The sequence below is a fragment of the Hemitrygon akajei genome, chromosome 23 (genome assembly GCF_048418815.1).
Source record: "Hemitrygon akajei chromosome 23, sHemAka1.3, whole genome shotgun sequence".
NCBI classification, from domain to species: domain Eukaryota; kingdom Metazoa; phylum Chordata; class Chondrichthyes; order Myliobatiformes; family Dasyatidae; genus Hemitrygon; species Hemitrygon akajei.
The window spans coordinates 21,911,193-21,935,871 of record NC_133146.1 but is presented as its reverse complement, the minus strand read 5'-3'; the positions used below and the strand labels follow the sequence as shown (position 1 = coordinate 21,935,871).

General features: G+C 40.8%; 1 protein-coding gene across 2 annotated transcripts; it reads left to right on the top strand.

The window, feature by feature from the left end:
• The first annotated feature begins 1,514 nt into the window (after positions 1–1,514).
• On the top strand, positions 1,515–24,308 carry ddx21 (DEAD (Asp-Glu-Ala-Asp) box helicase 21). Of its 2 annotated transcripts, none has more exons than XM_073027178.1 (15): positions 1,515–1,676; positions 3,633–3,920; positions 5,853–5,928; positions 6,884–7,062; positions 7,770–7,887; positions 8,800–8,985; positions 12,430–12,575; positions 15,385–15,534; positions 17,343–17,504; positions 18,408–18,527; positions 19,771–19,844; positions 20,337–20,496; positions 21,910–22,044; positions 22,585–22,629; positions 23,921–24,308. In XM_073027178.1, the coding sequence occupies exons 1-15, from the start codon at positions 1,587–1,589 to the stop codon at positions 24,086–24,088; spliced, it is 2,097 nt and encodes a 698-aa protein (XP_072883279.1). In that variant the 5' UTR covers positions 1,515–1,586; the 3' UTR covers positions 24,089–24,308. The 2 variants fall into 2 exon arrangements, with proteins under 2 accessions (XP_072883279.1, XP_072883278.1); XM_073027177.1 differs by lacking the exon at positions 1,515–1,676 and adding an exon at positions 3,053–3,238.
• The last annotated feature ends 371 nt before the right edge of the window (positions 24,309–24,679 follow it).

Sequence of the window (24,679 nt, the reverse complement as noted above, 5' to 3'; positions counted from 1 at the left end):
ATTCCCCCCAAGAAATTTTCATGTTTTATTGTTTTACAACACCGAATCACAATGGATTTAATTTGCCTTTTTTGACACTGATCAACAGGAAAAAGACTCATTCATGTCAAAGTGAAAACAGTTCTCTACAAACTGATATAAATTTACAAATATAAAACAATAATTTTCCTACCTGTCATTCTGTTCAGATTCATTTACCACATGTACTTTGAAACATCCAGTGAAATTCAACCAACAAACCCAAGGATGCGTTGGGGACAGCCTGTAAGCATTGCCACACATCTCTGGCACCAACAATGTTCAGTAGAGCAACACAAAACACAATAAAACAGGTCATACCATGAACCCATGAACATTACCTCATTTTTGGTGCTTTTTGTACTACTTATTGTTTTTAAATATTTAGTATTGTAACTTACCGTATTTATATGTGTTCCACTGTACTGCTGCTGCAAAACATCACATTTCACGACAAATGTCAGTGATAATAAACCTGATTCTGATTCTGAGTGGGATGGAAAATTTAAGTGCCAGGCAAAGGAAACATAGAAAACCCACAGCACAATACAGGCCCTTTGGCCCACAATGTTATGCCGAACATGTACCTACTTCCAAAATTACCTAGGGTTACCCATAGCCCTCTATTTTTCTAAGCTCCATGTACCTATCCAGGAGTCTCTTAAAAGACCCTATCGTATCCGCCTCCACCACTGTCGCCGGCAGCCCATTCCACACGCTCACCAATCTCTGCGTAAAAAACTTACCCCTGACATCTCCTCTGTACCTGCTTCCAAGCACCTTAAAACTGTGCCCTCTGGTGTTAGCCATTTCATTCCTGGGAAAAAGCCTCTGACTATCCATGCGATCAATGCCTTTCATCACCTTACACACCTCTATCAGGTCACCTCTCATCCTCTGTCACTCCAAGGAGAAAAGGCCATGTTCATTCAACCTATTCTCATAGGGCATGCTCCCCAATCCAGGCAACATCCAAGGCTCTGCAAGCTGTCACGCCAGAGTACAGTACACCAGAATGACCTTACACTAACTAGAATTGCCGGCGGTGCAGCTGTAGGCACACCGATCACGGTTCTAGGGAATGACTTGGAAAACACATAATAAAACTGGAGGACATCATGGGTCAGGTAGCATCTTTTGAGAAGAAATGAACTGTCGAACGTTTCTGGTCAGGACCCTTTTCTCCGCAGTACCAGCACCGACCAGAGTGGCTCAGTGTTGAGAATGTAATGGGGAATTACCCGAAGTGAGCTGCAGTACCAGCTCTGACCCAGGCGGCTCAGTATAATGGGGAATTACACAGAGCAAGCTGCGATACAACCAAGCGCCAGCCCGGATGGCTCAGTGTTAGAGTGTAACGGGAAATTACCCGGAGTGAGCTCAGTATCAGAGCTAACCCGGACCGACTCTGTTAGAAGAGTATAATGGGGAATTACACGGAGTGAGCTGCAGTACCACCGCCGAACAGGGTGGCGCAGTTCCGGGCGGATGGGGCCCGCTTCCTCTTCCCCTGCGGCCCCGCATTGCTCGGCTGTGTCGAGCTGCGTTTCCCGGTGTTTTGGAGAGAAATGCCGGTTCGACTCAGCTGCCAGCCCGAGGACCCAGAACCCGGTATGGAGGCAGAATCTGTGAGGTCGAAGGAGCACAAGAAACACAAGGTGAGCGCGGCCGGGGGCGTCGGGCCTCTGGCGCCAAGTGGTGGTGAAGGGCCGCTTGCCGGGCGGGAGCGGAGAGGCGGTTTCCCGAGCTCGGCGCTGGCACCACCCGTTGTATCCCGATGGCTCAGGGCGCACACTTTTTTGCCCACCAGATCTGTGTGGAAAGAATCTGTGAGACAGTGTTCGACCGAAGAGGTAAAGGGGGAAACGCTGGAGATGCTCAGCAGGACGGGCAGCGTCCGTGGAGAGAGAGTTGCAAAGCCAACATTTCACGCCGATAACCCTTCATCAATTTCTGAGCATTTCCAGCATTTTCTGTTCTTATTTCTGATGTCCAGGATGCACTTCCTTCACTTCTCAAGCGAAAAGATGGCAGATGGCGAGAAATGTGAAGAACTATATTTTGGAGGAAGAATGAGAAGATGTGAGGGCACGATTTAGTGGTGAAATAAGATACATCGTTTGTTAACGTAAAAGGGAAGATAAAACTCAGGATATATGGAGGGTTAGTGTAAGAGAGCTAGAAAGTCCTGATTAACCACAGTTCTGGTTCAGCCACGACAGAAGTATTGTCGAGTTTTTAGTATCACATTTTAGGAAAGATATGAAGACTGCAGAAGATTTGGCCGAAATGAGCTAGTGTGGCTAAGAAGGGCAGATAGCCTCTTTTCCTGTGTTTAATGATTGTATGATTCTGTATGTGGGCAGAAGTCACGGAATTGTATTATACTCAATTTGTCCGTTTCAGACTGAGACCATCCTAAGGAAGCATTTCTCTGCATTAAAAGGGCAAATAGTGTGGAAGGAGTGAGGAATTTGAGGGGAGCATGGGCTGTGGAGGGCAGTTGTTGGTCTTTTGTTGGGGTCCCTGGAAAGGGGGGGATATTTAATAGTTGTTGGGGCCCTGGGAAGGGAAGGAGGGTTCACAGTTGTTGGGGCCCTGGGAAGGGAAGGAGGGTTCACAGTTGTTGGGGTCCTGAGGAGGGGAGGAGATTTCACAATTGTTGGGGCCCATGGGGAGGAGGTTTCACAGTTGCTCGGGCTCTGAGGAGGAGAGGAGGTTTCACAGATGCTGGAGCTCTGAGGAGGAGAGGAGGTCTCACAGTTGCTGGGGCCCTGAGGAGGAGAGGAGGTCTCACAGTTGCTGGGGAACCTGAGGAGGCCATTTGACAGTTAGGGTGCCTGTGCAAGGGGCGATTTGGGAAGTAAGCGAATGTGGATGAAATGGGTACGTAATATCGTAGGGGAAAAGAATGAGAAGGACAGGGAAAATCAAGAGAAGGTTGAAAATAAAGTACACTCCTGGAAGTCGGAGAATATTTGGCACAGGCATTGAGAATTGGAGTTGAGCTGCAGTACCACCGCCGACCGGGGTGGCGCAGTTCCGGGCGGACGCGGCCCGCTTCCTCTTCCCCTGCGGCCCCGCATTGCTCGGCTGTGTCGAGCTTCGTGTCCCGGTGTGTTAGTGAGAAATGCCGTCTAGACTCAGCTGCCAGCCCGAGGACCCGGAACCCGGTATGGAGGCCGAGCCCGTGAAGTCGAAGGAGCACAAGAAACATAAGGTGAGCGCGGCCAGGGCCGTAGGGGCGGCTTGGGCCTCGCCCCTCGGCGGAGCTCATGGACTGAGATCGGTCTTCAGGCCGGCGGCGTGTCGCTGCTTCAGCCTCGGGCCCTGCTCATTATGGGAGGGCCCTGTTCGTTATCCGTATAAAGGGACAGCGGAGAGGAGTGAAAAGGGGTTACATGATAAGATAGAGGGCGTCAATAGAAAGATGAGGCGGTGAGAAGGGGCAGGAGGTAAAGGGAGGGAGATCTGACACGAATGCGGAGACTAATGAAAAAAGTACACGAGGGATTATAGGGCGTGTGGGTGTAAGGAGAGGAATTTGAACGCGGGGAGTAAGTATGTAGGGTTTTTAATGTTCTGGCACATTTTAATCAAGAGTCTAATTTTAGAAAGATAAAGAGAAGAGAAGACATTCGGAAGAAAGAACGACATTGGGAAAAAAGTCAAAATGCAAAGAAAACGGTGTACAAGAAGAACAACAGCAATCAGCAGATGACAGCGACGTGAAACCTCCGAAATCAAAAAAGTGCAAGTTGGCAAAGGATGATTATGAGGAAAAAATTGAAAGAAAACATAAACGGGAAGATAAAAATGGGTTGATTAAGGAATCAAAATCTGAAGCCATTCCATCTTGCAGCGATGATTCTATGCAGTGCTCAGAGGGCGAAGTAGAAGAGGTAAGCACATGCTCGTTGTATAAGATTAAACTTAAAACATAAACCAGAAGGAAACTTGAGTGCTTTATTGTTTTGCCTACAGAAATTGGTCCCACTTTTACTATAAGTACGTCTGATATGTGGTGGTTGATTCGTACAGCCCCAAACCAAGTTCTTAGACCTATCGTGTCTATGCCGGCCATCATGTACCAAACTGCTGATTCTATTTAGTAGCACTTGCTACATAAGGATACTGTTCCTTAGTGAATTAAACACTTGCCCAGGTCCTTTTCAGATGTTGTAAAGGTACTCACCTGTACCATCGGACAGGCAGTGGGTCCATTCTGAGAGCATATTCTTGATGAAATAATCAAAATCTGAAGCCATTCCATCTTGCAGCGATCATTCCTTACAGTGCTCCATAGAATTCTAAAGATCCTCTAAATCTATTTCTGTTAACTTATATCAGTGCTCTATGGTCTTAGTAATTAATGCACTTTTCTGCAGGTGAGAAATTTCTATTCTATCTTGGCTTGTAGTTTTGATTACCTCTATTAGGTTTCCCACTTCCTCCTCTTGATGGAAGCAAAGCAAGCCTAACCAATTCAGTCTCTCCATACAACTAAATAGTGTTCAGGGATTAAGAGTGGGGTGCATACCAAACAAGTTGTCCATGATAGTAAATATTTAAATTCATTTTAGTTTGGCCATTAAGGATAAAAATCTAAAGAAAACTAGATGTTGCAAATCTGAAATACAGATAGAACACACACAATGCTGGAGGAACTCAGCAAGTCAGGCAGCATCTATGGAAGTGAGTAAACAGTCGACGTTTCAGGCTTGGTCCTGATGAAGAGTCTCGGCCCAAAACATCAACGGTTTACTCTTTTCCGTAGATGCTACCTGGCCTGCTGAGTTCCTTCAGCATTTTGTATGTGTTGCTCGGATTTCCAGCATCTGCAGATTTTCTCGTCTTTGTACAAACAATGTGCTGGAAACACTTGGGCAACATTTGTGGAAGAAGAGTTTATGCTTCTCATTGTGAGCTCTTTGTAATGTCTTAGCTTCAGAATTCTGTGAATTGTAATAGATCTGCAGATGTGGCAGATGGCATTTGGCAGGGTGAGTGTGTAGGTGGTTTAGGATATCGTTGGATCCTCCTGCTTTTTTGCTTGGCATCTGCATGCACTTATTGCAGAGATTCGGTTCCTTTCCAGATGCTTCTCCATGTGATCAGAGCCTCTGCTGGGGATGTCAGTGTGGGTAAGCATCTGACATTGAATTCACATCCCACCATAACATTTGGAGGGTTTAGCAAAGCTGATATTGGGGGTATTTCTCAAATGCTTTTGTATGCCTATGGTAGGAGACAATCACTGCTGTCAGTAAACACTATGCTAGTTGCATGATTTCAAGTCCTGGTCTCTAGAGTACTTTTCTATGATTGTTGTGCTGGTCCTGCAGACACAATGCCAGTTCTCCCATGGTATACATTTTCCACAATCTCACCGTGGATCTTGGATGTTAGGGGCATATTGTGTGGCAGAGGTAATTGTCATCAGGCCTCTCTTTCAAATGTATATTTAGTATAAGGACCTTGTTGTCAGATGCTTCATTGACTGAATCAGCAATGACCTGATGTTGTGATGTTGAGTATACACATAAATGTCTGTGTACAATAAACTGAGAACTGATTTTGAATACTACACAGGATGTCTACATCATGAAATACTTGTGATAATGTGGCCTGTCAGTGAATGTAAATCAGGAGCAAGGAGTATGTTCTAAGATGTAGGTGGCAATTGTTTTGACTTGTTTATTGAGTGGTCAGAGCATTTGATCACTTTGGAGCAGCAAGCAGCTTAATTGACAGTTGTATTTTATGGTAAGGTGTCTATATTGTATTTTGTTTGAAACATTTGTGAGCTATTTCCACTACCTTTCTTCTTGTAGGAGCTTTCTCTTGAACAGAGAGAAGGGGCCTTTTCAAACTTCAGAATTTCTCAGGAGACTATTAAACTGCTTAAGGGTAAGTGTTCAGTTTGTTGCTTTCTTCTTTTGCAGCCTGATGCTGTGTTCTCAGTTCCACTGCATTTCTGATACCACCACTCTTAGGCAATGAATATTAGTTTTGTTCTTTGCTGAAGATAGAAGGGAATAAGTGTCACAATCCTGCTTGTGACTGCTACATTAAAGCCTAGTTAGATTCAAAGCTCTGCTCTTTCCTCTTGTCTCTGGTTCTTAATTTCATGCGATGTCCAGTCTATTCATTGAGAGATGAGTGAAAACTGAGCCCAGTCTTAGCCTTCCCAGATGTATCCATTCCTTGTCATTGTCAATCAGGAAGCCTGGCGACTTCTTCGGGTAGTGGAGGTTTGGAAAGATGGCTTGACTTCTTTCAGTGTCATTGATAATTTCTTATCAATGCCTTTATTCCAGATTGTTGGGTTCTCTGAGTCTGAAATAATTTTCCTCATGTGTCTTTGTGGGTGGCCTGATGTTGTTACAGGTGTCTATAATCTGTGGTGGGCTGAAATCAATCCCCTACTAAGATGACAGATTTTTAAAATGTGGAAGTCTGTAGTTCAGATTGGATTAATATAGGAAAAAGCTGCAGTTAACTTATAGTAACTCTGAGCCTCATCTGTCATTTAATGAGATCATTGATGAAACGACCTCATCCAAGATTCTCATATACCTTGATTTCTTGTCCAAAAATCTATCATCAACCTTGAACATAATCAAAATGCATTTATTCATAGCCTTCTGAGGTAGAATTCCAAAGATTCACAATAGTTTGAGGAAAGAAATGATCACTCAGTCCTTTTCATCAGAGTTTGTGGCTCCTAGGCACTCGACCGAGTGGAAGTGCTCACAGTATTGAGATTACAATTGCTTCTAATTTTCTTTGTTTTGTAGTGTGCACTTGGCCAAAGATATGGTTTTAATCCTTTGCATCCATTCCTTTGGTTAATGTCCCATAGCTCGAGGTGTGACTCACTTGTTTCCGATACAAGCACAGACATTCAACCATATCTTTGATGGTAGTGACTGCGTGGCACAGGCCAGGACTGGCACAGGCAAAACGTTTTCCTTTGCCATCCCATTGGTTGAAAAGCTGCAGCTGGACGTAACTGAACAAAGGAGGGGTCGGGCTCCTAAGGTAAGCATCTGACAGCTGCGTCTGCACTGATGTAAAGGGATTTTTGTTTGTCTATTAATGTGTACAGGGAAAGCATTCTGTTACTGATAAAATGGTGAGCACCATCACAGAAACTGACTGGGTTCAGATGGTGAAGCTTGGAGAAAAAAGTGCTCTCTTCATCCTGTCATAAAGACACTGATTCGTGTTTCTTTTCAGTTTCGCATTCACCTGGCTATTTCTTACATAAACAATGTATTTTTGTTTTGAAATGGCACAACATAATTCAGTACATCCTCTGCAACTACTTAGTTAGACATTTTTTATTTTTCACGTGAAAACAAGTAGGACTCTTCAAAGGGTCTCGGCCCGAAACATCGACAGCGCTTCTCCCTATAGATGCTGCCTGGCCTGCTGTGTTCCACCAGCATTTTGTGTGTGTTGTTGTTAGGACTCTTCAAAATAACTTTTCTCAAATAATTTCAGGACCTTAATGTGATGGAGTATTGGAACAAATAAAAACGTTTAAAGTTATTCTACCTATTCTCCATGACTAACCAGAGAATGTACTTTGGAGAAAACAGTTGTCTTCAGAAACTATAAGTAGCTATATAAGAACAGATTGAGAGCACTTATTTTAGGGGGCAAGCGGGAAGCGTACTCATTGGGAATTACTATTGAGATTTTGCTTTATATTCTCTTGTACTTGTCTCTTTCTATATTACCAGGTCCTGATACTTGCACCAACAAGAGAACTTGCGATTCAGGTGTCAAAAGATATCAAGGATGTCACCAGAAAACTTTCTGTCGCTTGTTTTTATGGTGGAACAGCATACAATGGTCAAAGTGAGTGCTCCTTATTACTAATGGTGATTGTTGTCTATCTGGAGCTGGGGTTCCCAACGTTTTATATTTCATGGAGCCGTACCATTAACTGAGGGATCCATGGACCCCAGATTGGGAACCTCTAATCTAGAGTAATGGGGTATGTGTTTCTGGCCTGAATTCTCTAGTTGATGCTACAAAAGGTCTGTCAGAATCTCTTATACTGTTAGTGCAAAGCAGTTTTGTGGGAATGATCAAATGGTCACTGAAGTTTTCTGAGTGCAACTTCTGTGAATGTGGAAATCCCCAATTTCCTGAAGTTCTTGCTACTGTCTTTCCATCTCTGGTTAGAAATTGGAAGCCAACTTCCTGTGGCTTCCCAGTAGAGTGGGGAAAGTTTTAAATACTTTGTAATTGAATTAATTTTTTTTTTGTTTTCCTGTGCTGTTTTTATGTTTCTGTAGTATAAATAATTTTTAGTAGTGTTTGGGTTTTTTTCCCCAGTTCCTGAGGCCTTCAAACATTTTAGCTGGGGTCGTGGCTAAACTAATGATCAAAGCAAGGTGCAGGGTTTGCCACCTACAGAAGGAAAGTCCTCATCTTGAAATGACTAGGTTGGTTAATGAAATGAAAATTAGGTGGCTTGCTGCACATTGGAATAAATCAGATGTACAAAGCTGACCAATTTAGGAATGAAGTTCACCTTGGAGAACATTAGGCCAGATCTATCTGTTGTGTTCTGGATAATTTATCAGTTGCATTCCTAACTCTTATACCAGTTTTATGTGTGATAGAAAACTGTGATCGCAGATCAGTAGTGATTTCATTGAATTGTGGAACAGATTAGAGGGGTGCATTCACATACTTTTGCTTCTATCTTCCTGGTGAGAGATGAATGATACAAACAGAGTGAAGATTGAATTTTCTTTTTAGTGGACAGCATTCGCAATGGCATCGATATTTTGGTGGGGACACCTGGCCGGATCAGGGACCATTTGCAAAACATGAAGATCAACTTGTCTAAGCTGAAGCACGTGGTCCTGGATGAAGTGGACCAAATGCTGGATATGGGCTTTGCAGAACAGGTGGAGGATATTCTGAAAGTTGCATACAAAAAAGGTTGGTCACTGCATTCTCCATGGCACATTCCCTTTGACCCTTGCATTGTTTTAAACTTGTGCACTATGACTGAGCAATTTGTTCTGAATAAATGCAGTTCAGTTAAAATAGACGGATCCTGTATAACAACTGGAGGGTTAGAACAGAATTAGTTAATGCTATGAAGGTAAAGAAAACTACCTGAGTGATAGCCTATTTCTGCGCTGCAGTTTTCTAAATTTGCAATTTATCTAGAGGTGAGTTATGACATCAAGGTTGCAAGCTGATTGGTTCAGTTTCAGGCAGTAATCTTTTCAGAGAGATGATGTCAATGTTTGGATTAAACAGTGGCTTTGGTTTCCAAATACAGTGGATTGCAGTTAATTGGGACACATCGGGACCAGTACAGTTTGGTCTATTTAAACTGCCACCCCAGTTAGCAGAAGTTTCATGGAAATAGTTTAAATGGTATAAAAAAGACTTACTGTGTAACAACTTGTGTATTTAAATGAAATACAGAACAAATACGACCAATAGTATGATAGTACTATGACATTGCATTAGTTCCTAATGGTTATCAACGGAGGAACAAAATCGGCACAGGCACCTGGTGCAGATAATGGACCACCGTCATCCAAGTTATTGATGATTGAATCCTTCAAATCTTCATTTTCATTGTAACATTCAAGATGATTCTTGAAATTTTGATTCCTAGCCTTTTCTGGCATCCCCAAGCCTGAATGCTTAAAACTGAGCAATGTTCCCTCTAAGGTGTGTATGTATACACACATCTTTTGCTACTAGTGCACAGAGGAGTTAAACTGCACACTAAGGTTATCTCCCTCTACCTCGTCAGCATGTTAAGTATATTGAACAATCGCACGTAATCATATTTCCTTTTCCAGTTTCTGATGCGGACGGTGTTGACATCGTGGAGTCGGCGATGATTTGTCTGCAGATTTTAGAACAGGCTTATTTGTACTGTTTTTATTGAAGAAATTATTGATTCACTATGTTGAATTCCAAAGAAGCAATGGGCATGAAGCGCAAAAGAACTGCTATAAATCGGCATAGCTTAATGAAACAGTACAAACTGCTACACCTTAAGAGGTCAGGAATGTGCAGCAAGAGAAAAGGCTTTATATACAATACAGAAACTGGTGTTATCTGCGTGTGTTGTTGCGATCCAAAAGTTGCTGGGGAATTTGCAGGTGGTAGGAAGTGAGGAGATATTTGGAAACTTGACTTCTTGAAGTGTCATTTATCAAGCAGATCACATATGGATGATATATGACAACTCCAGCGTGAAAAATCTTCATTACCCCCTGCATATGCTTTGTGAGAGTGCAGCTGAGCGAGAGCAAAAATGATCAAAGCCAGAGGAGATTAAAATTCTTATTGACAGTTATTTTATTTCTTTTAAAAAATGAACAACAAATTGGACACGGTGGTTTATTATCCTTAGAATAGCTTCAGGTTTACTTCCACTTAAAAATTCAGTGTGCATATGTGTTGTCACTGGGCAAAAAAATTGCTCAATACAAGATTTTGCACACACTGATCATTGCAAATTAGAGGGAACATCATCAATGAGCAAAGCAGTTCTTATTTCTCACCATCAGTGACAAAAATTACTGCTTTGTGAGCACAAACACACAGAACTGATGCAATGTAAAAGCTGTATGCTCCAAGCACGGTGCACCCTAACGGGCACACAAGTGCGTGTGACTGATGTTTGTTAGAACCTGTTTGGCAAATCTCTGCCTCATTTAAGTAGCATAGTGTCCCAAATAAACAAAGGGAATTCCAGTAATTTTCTTGATTGGTTTTTGTTAAAGTTGTCTGAAATAAATAAGAACAGTGCAGAAAGATCAGGTGCTGTTTTCTCCTGGTAGGGATTAGTTTTTTAGCTCCAAGTGCTCCTGTCACGTTTTGTCACCCTGTAACCTTATCTTTCAATCTCTGAATTATGGAGGACAGCATGTGTATAAATATCTCTCTCTAGCAGACTTCATGATCATCATGACTCTAGTATTTCTACTTTTTTTTAATGTTTCTTAATTGTACAAATGATTGTTTCAATGTTCTATTGCTGAGCAGCGGTGAACCATCTGATTGGCCTATCAGAGTTCTCTTTGGGAACTAGTTGACTTGATCAGCATTTCTGATCTGGCTATTGTTCACGATTGCACTTATTTAAAAAAAATTGCAGCACCAATTAACTGGAATCCACTGTATTAGAAAAAAATATGTGCATCTGTTATGGGACATAGAACAACAAATGTGATAGGTTGGAGATACTGGAGAGTACAAGAGGTGAATCAGAGTTAGTCATAGAATATACAATACAGAAACATGCCCTTTGGCCCATCCAATCCTTGCTGGATCGTTTCTGTAATAGTACAGAACTATTATTCTGCCTAGTCCAATCAACATTAACCCTTCGTGTACTTAACCAGATTTTTCGTAAATGCTGAAATCAAACTCGCGTCTATCGTTTCCACTGGTAGCTCATTCCACACCGGCGCCACCCTCTGGTTCCCTTTAAATATTTCACCTTTCACCCTTAACCTATGAAGTCTAGTTTTAGTCTCACCCAACCTCAGTGGAAAAAGCCTACTTGCATTTACTCTATATCCCTCATAATTCTAAATACTGTAACAACTCTTCCGTCATTCTCCTGTGTTTCAGAGAATAAAGTCCTAACCTATTAGATCTTAGCGTGTCAAAGGAACCTGATGTTTGGGAGTAATGTTGCAAAGGACTCTATGTTGATAAATGGGGGCCAAGAATAGAATTATGAGGGGCACTTGGTAGATTTATCTTACAATTAAGCTACAGGCAGAGTGTTGGGTATTGAATTTTGTGGAAATGGTTGAAGAGGATGTGGGAGAACAATATAGTGCAGTTGGGAGAACAGATGTGAGAACATTGGAATAGGGGAGTCTGTAGGTAACACATCTATTAGCTGGTTCACTCTTAATTGTCTGCATGCAGTTGTGTTGTGCTCAGTATTATCTGATGTGTGTGTATTTATTCAGAAGGTGTAAGCATGTAATACTTATGTAAATATATCATAAATATATTAATTATTTATAATATTCATGTATTTAATATAATATTTAATGCTTGTGTTGTTATTTCATCTCCCATAAGACTTTTGATGGACCTTTTCATGGTAGTTTGCCTTTAATGGTTACAGCTCTCCTGGTCCTGTTTTTCTGGTGGATGAATATAGAATCATTGATATTGGCACTCCGCTAGTAATTGTTTTCTGACTTCCAAACCCATTTCATGCTTAGAGTCATAGAGTTAAACAACACAGAAATGGGCTCTTTGGCCCAACTTATCCATGCTGACCAAGTTGGACTGTCTAGGCTAGTTGCATTTGCTTGCTTAGTGTGTGACTTGAGACCATAAGCTTCATAATGAAATTAAATGTTTTAACTGTTTTTCTCCCAATAGATTCCAAGGACAATCCCCAAACACTTCTCTTCTCAGCAACTTGCCCTCCCTGGGTTTATGAAGTTGCAAGGAAGTACATGAAAGATGATCATAAACAGGTCGACCTCATTGGCAAACGGACTCAGAGGGCAGCTACCACTGTTGAAGTAAGTTCTAACGGACCTGAAACTCTAAAGAAACTTAAAGCTTGGTCTTTGGTAGTTATTGAAAACTTGGTGTTAAACTTGTGGTTTTGGGTGGTTTTCAAATCTGTATTCTCATCTCTGGAAAGGCTGCATAATTTAATCTAGGGCAATTGTGAAAATCTGGCCCTTGGGCTGCATCTATATGCTATAGTAATCTCAATGCTATATTGATCCAAACTAATCTCATTGTCCAGCCATCCATACCCTTTTGTGTATTGGATGTTCAATTGCTTTTCTTGAATGTTGTAAGGCAGGGTATTCCAGAATATAACCATCCACTATGTGAAAAAATAAACAGTACTTTAAATATTAAGACTTGAAACACCTCTGATGTGGGGGAAATGTTTCTTTTTATTCTAAGTTCCTTAATTTTGTACATCTCAGTCAGGTCTTCCCTCGTTCTCCTTCATTCTAAGGAAAATAAACCTGGTCTATCCAGTATCTCATCTGTTTTAAGTAGGTAAAGAATTATTTTTCAATAGTGGCCTGTGGTCCTAGATTCTCACATTAAGGTACATCCAACCTGTCAAAACCCCTCAAGATCTTGTGCTCTAGTCAAGTACCTGTCATTCTTTAAAGCAGCTGTATAAAGGTTGAGCCCAACTTTTGCTCACAAAGCAACCAGTCTATTCCAAGTATTAGTTTAATAAATCTCTGAACTGTTTAATACATTAATACCCTTCCTTAAATGAGCAACCTAATACTGTATAGGAAAGTGGTCTTAACAGTGCCCTATGTAATTGAAGCAAAGCCTCTTTACTTTTGTGTTTAGTTCCCCTAGTGATCAGCAATAACATTCTTTTTATTTTCCTAATTTCTCCATATCAAACATCAGAACACCTCAATCTCTTTCAGAGCACCAATCTCTCTTGCCAGTTAGTTCATTTTTTTTTTTCAAAATGGATATACCGTAGATTCCGGACTACAGAGCGCACCTGATTAAAAGCCGCTGGCTCTAATTTTAGAAATAAAATCAATTTTTTAATTGTAAAGGCCGCACCGGATTTTCGGCTGCAGGTGTCCCACGTTGTAATATGAGATATTTACACAGAAAGATATTACACGTGAGGATTTTTTAACTTTTAATTAAATCCATATGGTAACAAAAACAAATACATATTGCAAATGCTTTTTTTCGAACCGTGCCCGTAACGCGGCTACTTTTAAATATACGTTGCGTATACTTCTTTACTGAACAACATTCCAATATCTCCTAACGACTGGTAAAAAATATATATACTGCAGCCTACCAGGAAAAGTTATTGATCACCTTTAACTTAAAAGCAGCGTTCGCTCAGATCCAAAGCCGCTCGCGTAATGCGCTCCCTCCCTCCGTCCCGTTTCATCGCAAACCGGTATTTTCCCACAAGACACCATGAAACCGGGTGTGACGTCATAGCATCCCGCGATGTAGTACAGAAAACAAATATAGTTAAAACTCTTCTAACTTTAACTAGAAAATGAATTACTAAGCGAAAATATTATAAACTAAGTAACTGCCATAAGGCAGCACAATGCTTCGAGTGTTTTCCATGTTGATGAGGGTGAGTACAAATGACTGATTTACAATAATTTAATTGTGAAAGTGCGCTTGATTTATCGTACAATTTCATTGGACCTCTGTGAACTACTCATCAATTTTATTGGTCTACTGTTATGAGGCAAAATGTTTACGAGGCGGCATGAAAAAAATCATGTATTAGCCGCTCCGGATTAAAGGCCGCAAAGTTCAAAGCTGTTCAAAATGTGGGAAAAAAGTAGCGGCTTAAAATCCGGAATCTACGGTAGTTAGATTTTCTGCAATATATGGGGCATCGCTACCTTAGAGGGGTTAGTTTCCTAAAAAAAACTATCTATCACATACTTTTCTGTAATACAAATCCCCTTTTCCCATTATAAACCGGATGTGTTCCTATAGGATGTTTTTTTTGTCATGTTACGGCATTTTATTGGCCGTAACACCCACTGGCGTTACTTAACACTCTCAAGTCTGAGGACTTGTGAATAGATGTCTGCTGCTGCTGCTCTCGAAGGCATTTTCTCTGTTGCTTAAGGCTTTTGGATTAGGAAGTGTGGGATTATCCGGGAAAGTGATTTGAAGATTGAGGTTCATGAAGAAATTTAGTGCAGAAGTGTTCGGGGGTGGGTAATGAGTTAAAACGTGGTGACATTGGAAGTGGAGTACATGTTGAGGGATCACTTTAAGGAGCTGATCCTGGCTATTCTGCTCTCCACAATGCAGCACCTCAGAAAGTGGTTCACAGAGGACAGCACAGCAACTGGTTCCAGTGCCTGTGATCAGTTTTATTTTTCCCTTATCCCAGATGAAGGTTGGCAGTCCAATTGTCTGGTGATTCGAGCACAGCAGATCACTTGACCAGTGTGAATGATTTGTCATAATTTGTGCTTCTCCTTTCAGTCAAATCATGTTGGTAATTACAAAAAAAACTCGACTTCTGAAAGTTACTGTAGATTTGACTGTGCTTTGCAGTTTATAATTTCCCACTGCTTTCAGAACAGATCAGAATATACCATTTCAGGTTAATGTATACTAGTATATTACAACAGAGACATATGCAAGAATAAGCTTCAATGTGTTATATGCTACCTATAAGGTATATTTGTATACTTCAATGTAGTACTGAAACCCAGACTGCCCTGAAGACATTGCTCACATTTAGTTTGGTTTGCCAACTGCACTGAGAAGTGATGATGTTTCACAGCTTGACCATTAGCATTATCTCAAATCCCTATTTCCTCTCCGTTCTAGCATTTGGCTATTACATGCCATTGGTCAGAGCGACCATCCGTCATTGCTGATATCATCCAGGTATACAGTGGCAGCCAAGGGCGAACTATTGTCTTCTGTGAAACAAAGAAGGAAGTAAACGAGCTGGTGATGAATAACTCTTTAAAACAGGTACTGGAATATCCCCTCTGAGCTAAAATGTTGTAATGTAGGATAAATGAACAAATTATAATTATCTCTGAAATACAGAAATAATGGACTGACGGTTTTAAAAACTATGAAATAGCTAATATATCGCCCCGAGTTCTAATATTTCCCCCTCTTCATTGTTAAACAGTGACAAATCTGTTATCCAGTGGTTGAGTGAAAAAGACAATTTCTGTGAAACACTAGAGGAAATAGGAATGGACATTGAAAGCTTCTATAAATTTATAGAGTCATAGAGAAGTACAGCGCAGAAACAGGCCATTCTGCCCATCTAGTCCTTACCTAAACCATTTAAGCTGCCTATTCCCATCAACATGCACCTGGAACATAGCCCTCCATAAATAACCCTACTGTGCATGTACCTATTCAAACTTCTCCTAAACGCTGAAATCGAGCTTGCACCACTTGTGCTGGCAGCTCATTCCAGACTGTCTCATCCCCTAGAGAGAAGAAGTTTCCCCTCATGTTTCCCTAAAACCATGGTTGTAGTCCCACCCAACCTCAGTGGAAAAAGCCTGCTTGCATTTACGCTATCTATACCCCTCATAATTTTGTATAACTATCAAATCTCCCCTCAATCCTCCACATTCTTGTGTACTATAAAATCATCTCAAGTCAGACAGCAGTGTACAAGGTTAGTTGTGATGCACCTATCACTCAATAGCAAATACAGGCAGTCCCTGGGTTACGTACGAGTTCCGTTCCTGAGTCCGTATTTAAGTCGGATTTGTACGTACATAGGAACAAGTACATCCGGTATCATTTAGCATCAGTTAGTAAAATGTTTGTCTTAGTATATAGTCTATATTTTATCTTTCTACGCATAATAAAACACTTAAGAAATGTATGTATTCCAATAATTAAACCACTGCATGGCTTAGTAATAATTATAGCTTTAATCAGGGCAGGGCCTTTCACATGCTCCATTATTCTCACTTTATCCGTTATCCTTTAAAATTGTTCTGATCGTTGACCAACTGTAACACTTTAACAATGACCGATGGTGTTTCACTTCTTTCCAAACGCTTTATTATTTCCACCTTATTTTCAATTGCGATCGCTTCCCGTCAATGGAACAGAAACACTGCGGGCGGCGGGACCCGAGCTGTGCTGGCTCCCGAGGTCTGCTGGGTTCTAAGGACCGCCGCACTGAGACAGACTAAATGGGACAAGTGGGGACTTTGCTGGGTATGGGTATTTGATCCTCCACAATATTCCGTGTGGGAACTTAAACTGGAGGTGTCAGTGTTTTTTTTTTACGAGGTCGAGTTGCGAGCTCTACATTAACCCGGCACGGATGGTACAGTAGTCACTAGATCGACGTCAACCCGGCATGGGAGCGGTCTGTCACTAAATCAAATTCAGGAACCTCCGTTCCCCAGCCCAGCGCTGATCTCACGGCACCACCAGCCGACCGGAACTGGGGGGGGGGGCGTGGGGTCAGGGTGAATCTTACTAAGAAAAATTTAAGCCAAATACAAAGTTAAACACTCAACACAGTGTCAATGGCAACGACTTAAAATGGTGGACAGCATCGCAATCTGACTTAAAATGGCGGGCAATGTTCTCCTTCCTCGGTTCGTAACTTAGGGACTACCTGTAGTAACAGATTTATACAGCGTTATTATGTAAGCATCAAACCTGCTGCTCTTTATACATTCTAACTGTCCAATGAATATCCCAAATTGCAGATCAGTGTTGCCTGAGCACACATGGTATCTTTACTCAATGTCACCTTTTTCCCCAAAACGTGTTTATGATATCTTGTCCAGGAAGCGCAATGTCTGCATGGAGACATTCCACAGAAGACGAGAGAGGCTACATTAAAGGGTTTTCGGGATGGCAGCTTTGAGGTCCTGGTTGCCACCAATGTGGCTGCACGTGGCTTGGACATTCCAGAAGTAGATCTGGTAATACAGAACTGCCCACCAAAAGTAAGTCACAGCTGGTTAAGCAGGAACATTCATCTCTGCTAGTAAAATGTGGGAGTATAGGTTATTTTGATTATTTCTACAAATATTTAAATACAGTTCTGTGGTCACTTGGACCTAAACTTGGGAGTATAATGTTTTGGGATTTTTATAACAAGTTGAAATCTAGATAGACCATAAATGGGTGGCTGGGCTAAGTAGGTGTGGATCTTGTCCATTGGTACCATAGATTAATTACTGAATTAATAAAATTTTATTTTGGTCAGTATAAACATAACAAAAAGCATAATTCTCAGTGATGATTTCATAAGACAAAATTAAGTAATGAAAATCTTTAAAACAGACTGGAAGGGTGTAGGCTGAAGCTACAGCTTATTACGCCTACCCCTCTTACTTATACAAAAACATATTTGGCGTCAATGATCACATCAAAAGAAAAAATTTCATAATCTTTTAACACACAATCCAATTCCAAGTATCATTTATTTACATTACTTCCATTCATTTTAAGTCATGTGTTTTATATTTGTTCATTAAATTATTTTTAAATAATTTTTTAAACTTAAGTGTGGTGCATGTTTTTAAATTCTCACTGCAACTGTTCCATAGATTCACCCCCCCCCCGACTGAAATAAAATGATTTTTTACATTTGTTCTTATCCTTTGTTTTTGAAATATGCATGTCCTCTCAAATCATGTTGACTTTCTCTCATTTTAAACAATCTGGATACTTTGTGATAACTGTCTTTTTTTTTACTTTATACATAATTAGTATGGTTTTAAAATCCTTGGTAGAGGCATTTAATTAGCTTCTGTAACAATGAGTCTGAAGTAACTTGCTGTCCTTTGTATCATGTTTTTCAATGAAGATTTTCTTTCTACTTACTTTGCCATTCTCTGGCCTAGGATGTGGACTCCTACATTCATCGTTCTGGTCGTACTGGCAGAGCTGGGCGCACAGGGGTCTGCATCTGTCTGTATCAGCGCAAGGAAGCGGGCTCTCTGAGGTCTGTGGAGATGAAAGCTGTAAGTGATTTATTGAAGACTTTGGAAAATGATGCTAATAATGAAAGTTTTACCCTGGTCTTCAACCAACAGGGATCAGAAGAACTAGATTTATTTCAAATTCAGCATATAGAATCATTAAACCCCAGAGGAATTAGTCTTGACCATTTCTGTTTTTGCTCAGGACCTTTCTTTCTTCCTCCTCCCAGGTGATTAGCATTCACATTTAATCCTCTGCATTAGTTTATCCTTCAATATTGAGTTACAGTCGTGTGACTATCGTTGCAACATTCTCACTTGATGTCTCCCAGCAAGGTCAATCATGCAGCTTTTGCCTGTTGACTTGGATCTGTTGGATCTCGGGCGGGGTGCATAGTATTGCACTTCCCTGAATCATTCTGCTAGCCCTGTATTCATTGAGCATCAGATCTGATACTTCATGATTCCTGTAGTGTGGCTGTTTATCTATAAATTCACTGAAAGATCTAATCTTTGTTTTGCTAACATGGCAGAAATTAGCAATAAAGCCCTTGATTTTATTATTGAAGTTTTGGTTTTGTTTCCTGCTGCTCAACTGTTCCTTTGAACATCTGAATCGCTTGTATATTTTAAATTGATCAGTAGGCTTGATGGGGGAAGTAGACAGTTGTGAGAGTTGTGCTTATGGTCAGGTCTGGAATGCAGAATTCAAGATTGTTTAAAGGAGAAATAAACGTAAAGATCTCAGATAAATATATAAGATTTGCTTATGTATATAGATTGATGTACTATATATAAAGTGATGCAGGGTACAGGAGTATCTGTACATAAGGTCAGTAAGAGAGTTGAGGTGAATGTTTATCTCAGCACTTTGCACCAGGCAAGCTGGAAGGGAATTGAAAGAGGTTAGAATTTTTTTTTAAAGGGGTGTGAGGCAGTTCTGTGCTTGAATAACAGGTCATTCAACAAACTATTTTCATTCTGTGCAGAGCTCTCAACCAATATAACAAACTGTCACTTGATGGAGCTGGCCTGATGTTGAGCCAGGTCATCATGGGTGGTGTTTAAGCCACTTTCCACCTTTTTTTCCTGCCATCTAATCTTTCTATATGCTCCTCCCATGTTTTTTTCATACAGCAAGGTTGATGTAACTCTGCTTTAAACTTCAAAGTAAAGTGTGTGTGGTGGGGAAGGGAATGTGTTAAGAAAAAAACTAATTCAAAAAGAAAACTGCAGCATGAATTTTGCTATTTTACAAAATTTTGATCTGTGCTCTGTTTTAAAGGGTTTGAAGTTCAAACATGTTGGAGTTCCAACAGCATCTGAAATCATCAAAGCTTCCTGTAAAGATGCCCTAAGGTACATCAATTTTTGTTTTCCTGGATTCTGACTGCCAACATCAGACACAGCACAGGCAATTAATGGGAAGGAACTGGAATTGGGATAGGGAAGAAACTTCAGTTTAATGTTTGTGTTGGAGTAAACCATTGGGACCCATTGAAATTAATGGATTCAAGTACTGGCGCCGTGAGCATTCTAAGTTAGAACAGAAGGTCTGTCTGGTGTGGAGAATATGTAAGTGTTTGAGCAATGTTATAACAGGCTGCATCTGATCTGTAGTAGCTCTCCCTCCCTAACCAAAGGCAGGATTAGCAATGGTGGTCAATTTGCAGTTGTGAATGTTTAGACCCAACCTGCAAAATTCAGATTGCTGTATGTTGAACAATAAATTAGTGGAGTGAGGTGCTAAGATTGGGTAAATATGAGAATTCAGGAAAGGGCATGTCAAATCTAGTTAAGAGAATGAGTTCATTCTGGTGGCTGACTGTTTTCATAATTTGGGCTTCAAAGGTGCTTGGATTCCGTTCCAGCGTCAGTGAGCGAACATTTCCGTCCTGCGGCTGAAAAGTTGATTGAGAAGCGAGGAGCCCTGGATGCCTTGGCTGCTGCTTTAGCACATATTTCAGGAGCAAAGAGCTTTGAACAACGTTCTCTCCTTAACTCAGAAAAGGTAAGCTTCCCTATACCTCCACAAAGCTCATTCCTTAATGTGACAATTCCATTGGCATTGTCAGTAGTTCCATTCACATGTACCAGTCTGTGAGTGTTGTATCTTCTCACCCCACCAGCAATTTGGGTTCCACCCCACCTTTACAGCAAAAAAGAATAGCAGTAAAATTCCAGTTGTGCTCATGAATGTGATTGATTGGCTGTGGCCTGATGATTGGGGCTTGAAGTACTGTACTAATTCAGTCTCTCAGCCTTTGTCAAGTTACAGTCTAACACTTGAAGATGATGTTTATCAAGAAAATTATGGAGAAAAGTTATAATTCACAGTAGGACTACCTTTTCCCAATCTGTCTCAACTCCAACCTACTACTTTGTTTGACTCTCTCCCTAGCAACCCCAAACTAATATTGTTTCATTCTTTTGTTATAGCCACTATTAATTAGAAACTAAGCTGACTGTTTCAGTCTCCACATAACCCAATACCTAAGTCAGCTATTGCTCTTGTCTAAAATATGCCTGTAATGTTTCTTGGCATAAGTGTCCCAATAGTGCTAACTGACCCCAGGATAGTTAGATCTAGAAACTTAGAGAATTGTAGCTTAAGCTGTAGTTTTTGAAGTGATAATAGGGAAAGTCTATACCCATACATCGATCTTTTGGCTTAAGTGATCTATATGTAATGTGGCCCTTTCTCAGCATATACTTAACCCCTAAACACATCTTGATTTAATTCATTTGTGGTAGCAAATCTGCATTCACACAATAAAGAAGTTTCTCCTGAATGTATTGGACTTCATAATGACTATGTATACGGTTCCTTTGTTGGAGTATTTTCTTTTCACTAGTTCGACAGTTTCCAACTTTTTGTCTCCCCTTTCTATCTTCCACAATCTATCCAAGATTGTATGTTTCACAAATGTTTGTTTTTCAGTTTGCTTCCTCCAACGCCTACAACTACAGTGCCTGTTTCAGCACTGTATATTGGTGTTAAGTTGCTGAGTTTTTTGCATGTATGCAGCATATTGCATGTGACTTTTTAAAACTATATTCCCAGTTCCTAAAAAGTTTTGAGATTGTCGGTGTTGATCAGTCTTGTTCTTGACAGACGCACTGGTCCCAGCATCTACCTTTCAGGAACATCGCCTGCCATCCTCCACAGTTCTGACTAATTATTTTTAATCCCTCCTTTCATTTTCCAGATTGGTACATTTTACCTGACACCATGTACTTGGTCATGCCTCCCATATGGCACCTTGTCAAGGTATTTTTTTAAAAAAAAGAACCAAACAAATTAACTTGGGTTAAAATTTCTGAGCTAAATATATTTTCACATCAAATAAGATATAATCAAAATTGAGCTTATTTGTTTGCACGTGTTGATTATGTTGACTACTAACATTGATTCTTGTCTCAGGGGTATACAACCATGCTGCTGGAGTGTTCAGTGGAGATGCACAATATTGGCTTTGCATGGCGAGGTCTGAAGGATCAGCTGGGAGAGTCTGTGGAAAACCAAGTGAGGGGGATGCAGTTCCTTAAGGGTAAAATGGTATGTTGGCAGTGTGCTGTTAGAATGACACAGTTAATAATATATATAAATACTACAGCATTGGAAGCCTACAAACTAGGTTAGCCTTACAAAACTAAAACTCGAATTATAATTGGTCCTGGGTCCTGGCAACATTCTGGAGCTGATTTGCTTCTCCCTTGATATTGTTGGCTTTTTACCAGTCTATTATCTGGTACAAAATTTCAAATAAACTACATGGATCTCACTTCCCTCATCAACTTTCCTTGTTGCCAGCTCAAAAGTTCAGTCACATTAGTTGAGCATCCTTAAATGCATACTGACTGCCTGTGATTTGTGCTTTGCAAAGTTAAGATTATTCAGTACCAAGTTAATAGTCCTCCAAACCTGTGGCACCACATTGATGTAACTTTACCTTTTCAAAAGAAAACTTGTTCCATAAAGGTGTGCACTATTAGTTTGAATTATTAACACTAATGAGGGTTTGTGTAGTTGTATGGCAGGCTCAAGGTGCCTATATGAAACAGATATACCAAACTAACAATTGACATTATTTTTCAGGGTGTGTGCTTTGATGTCCCCGAAGATGCTGTGGAATCCATAAAGGTAAATCCACTGTGTACATTTCCAGTTGAAACACATTATCATTTAAAAAAAAATTCGAATAAAATATTTTTTTAAAAAACATCAGTGCATGAAATAGGTTTGTAGCTGATCAGCATTACTTAATGTGCCTTACTCAAAAGGAAAATACTGCAAATGCTGGGAATCTGAAATGGAAAATGCTGCGAGCAGTCATCATATCAAATTACATCTGTGGAGGGAGAAATAAAGTAGCCATTTTCATCTGTACAGTTAATTTTCTTTCTTCCACACAGAGACCCGAGTACTCCCAGCACTTCCTGTTTACTTAACTTTTTTGTTAATACAGTTGGCCCTCCTTATCCGCAGATTCCACATGTGTGGATTCAACCAACCGCGGATCGGGAAAACCCAGAAGTTCTCTCTCCAGCACTCATTATTTGAGCATGTACAGACTATTTTTTCTTGTCATTATTCCCTAAACAATACAGTATAACAACTATTTACATAGCATTAACATTGTATTAGGTATTATAAGTAATCTAGAAATGACTTAAAAGTACAGGCAGTCCCCGGGTTATGAACGAGTTCCGTTCCTGAGTCCGTCTATAAGTTGGATTTGAAGTCGGAACAGGTACATCCGGTATTATTTAGTGTCAGTCAAACATTTTTCTTAGTATATAGTACATATTTTACCTTTCTATGCATATAAAACACTTAAAAAACATATGTATTTCAATAATTAAACCACTGCATTGCTCAGTAATAATTATAGCTTTCATCGGGGCAGGGCCTTTCACATGTTCCGATCGTTGACCGACTGTAGCCTAATGCTTTTCCAATGACTGATGGCGTTTCACCTCTTTCCGATCGCTTTATTACTTCTACCTTATTTTCAATCGTGATTGTGATTATTTTCATGAACAGGAACACTGCGTATTCAGAGCTGCACCACCAGGTCCTAATGTCCACCACACTGAGCATGTTATATAAAGTCCGGGGTTCCGCAGGGTCCTAAAGACCACCACACTGAGCCAGGTTAAATAAGGGACTTGAGCATCCGCGATTTTTGGTATCCGCGGGGGATCTCGGAACCAGTCCCCCACAGATAAGGAGGGCCAACTGTAGTCTATACCAGTACACAAATTTGGCTGTTAAACCCAATCCCTGTAGTACACAAGTACTTGAAGTCAGCTACTCTGTTATGTAAACTCTGCCACTAAGCCTCATCTTGGAATCTATTGAGCTACATACTCCTGGCATTGGGTGCAAGGTGAATGTGCTTTACATTGGTTTTGACATCTCTCTCTCACAGGGAAGGTGGCAAGACACCCGGCGCTGGAAGCTCACTGTAGCCAATGAATTACCAGAGCTGGAGAACGACAGGATTGAGAGGGCGTCAGACTTCAGAAAACGTTCCAACAAGAGTCAGAACTGGAAAGGCTCGAGAAGAAATTATGGCAACAGTCACAGAACATGGTGATGGAACTGGAGCCCTATCCCAGTCAGAATACTTTTTACGTAACTCCTTGCAAAGTCATCTTGGATGCACTGGGTCATGCTGTGACACACTGAACGATGCTGGGCCGAAGAACTTTTAAATTTACAGGACATTGCCTGAAATTGGGTAACAGCTGTGTGGTAGAAATGAGGGTTATTACCTGGATGGTTGATTACAAATATATTAAAAAAGTATTCTTTAACTTTGGAGGCTGTGTATCTTTATCTGCAGCAGCTAGAAATTGCCCCAGAAATGTTTACTTAAGTGCAATTTCTCCAGCATCTAGCTCTTGGTACTCAGTACAGGGGCACTTGGCAGCTGAGCTCAGCAGTCAAATGGAGAGGTGTTTGGATGCTCCCAGTCCCAGCAGCCAAGTACATGGGATCACACTTTTTCAGTCCATCTTTGCTACTCAGAGTTGGGTTTTGCCCAAGGTGAAAGTGATGTTTCTGGCACCTCAATGTGAGGTGTATTTCTCCACTCTTTATCAGTGAGGCCTTTGCTAGTTGTTGGCTTGCTGTGGATGCCTTAAATAAATTAGAGAAAGTGGTTTCTCAATTTTAAAGGTGTTTT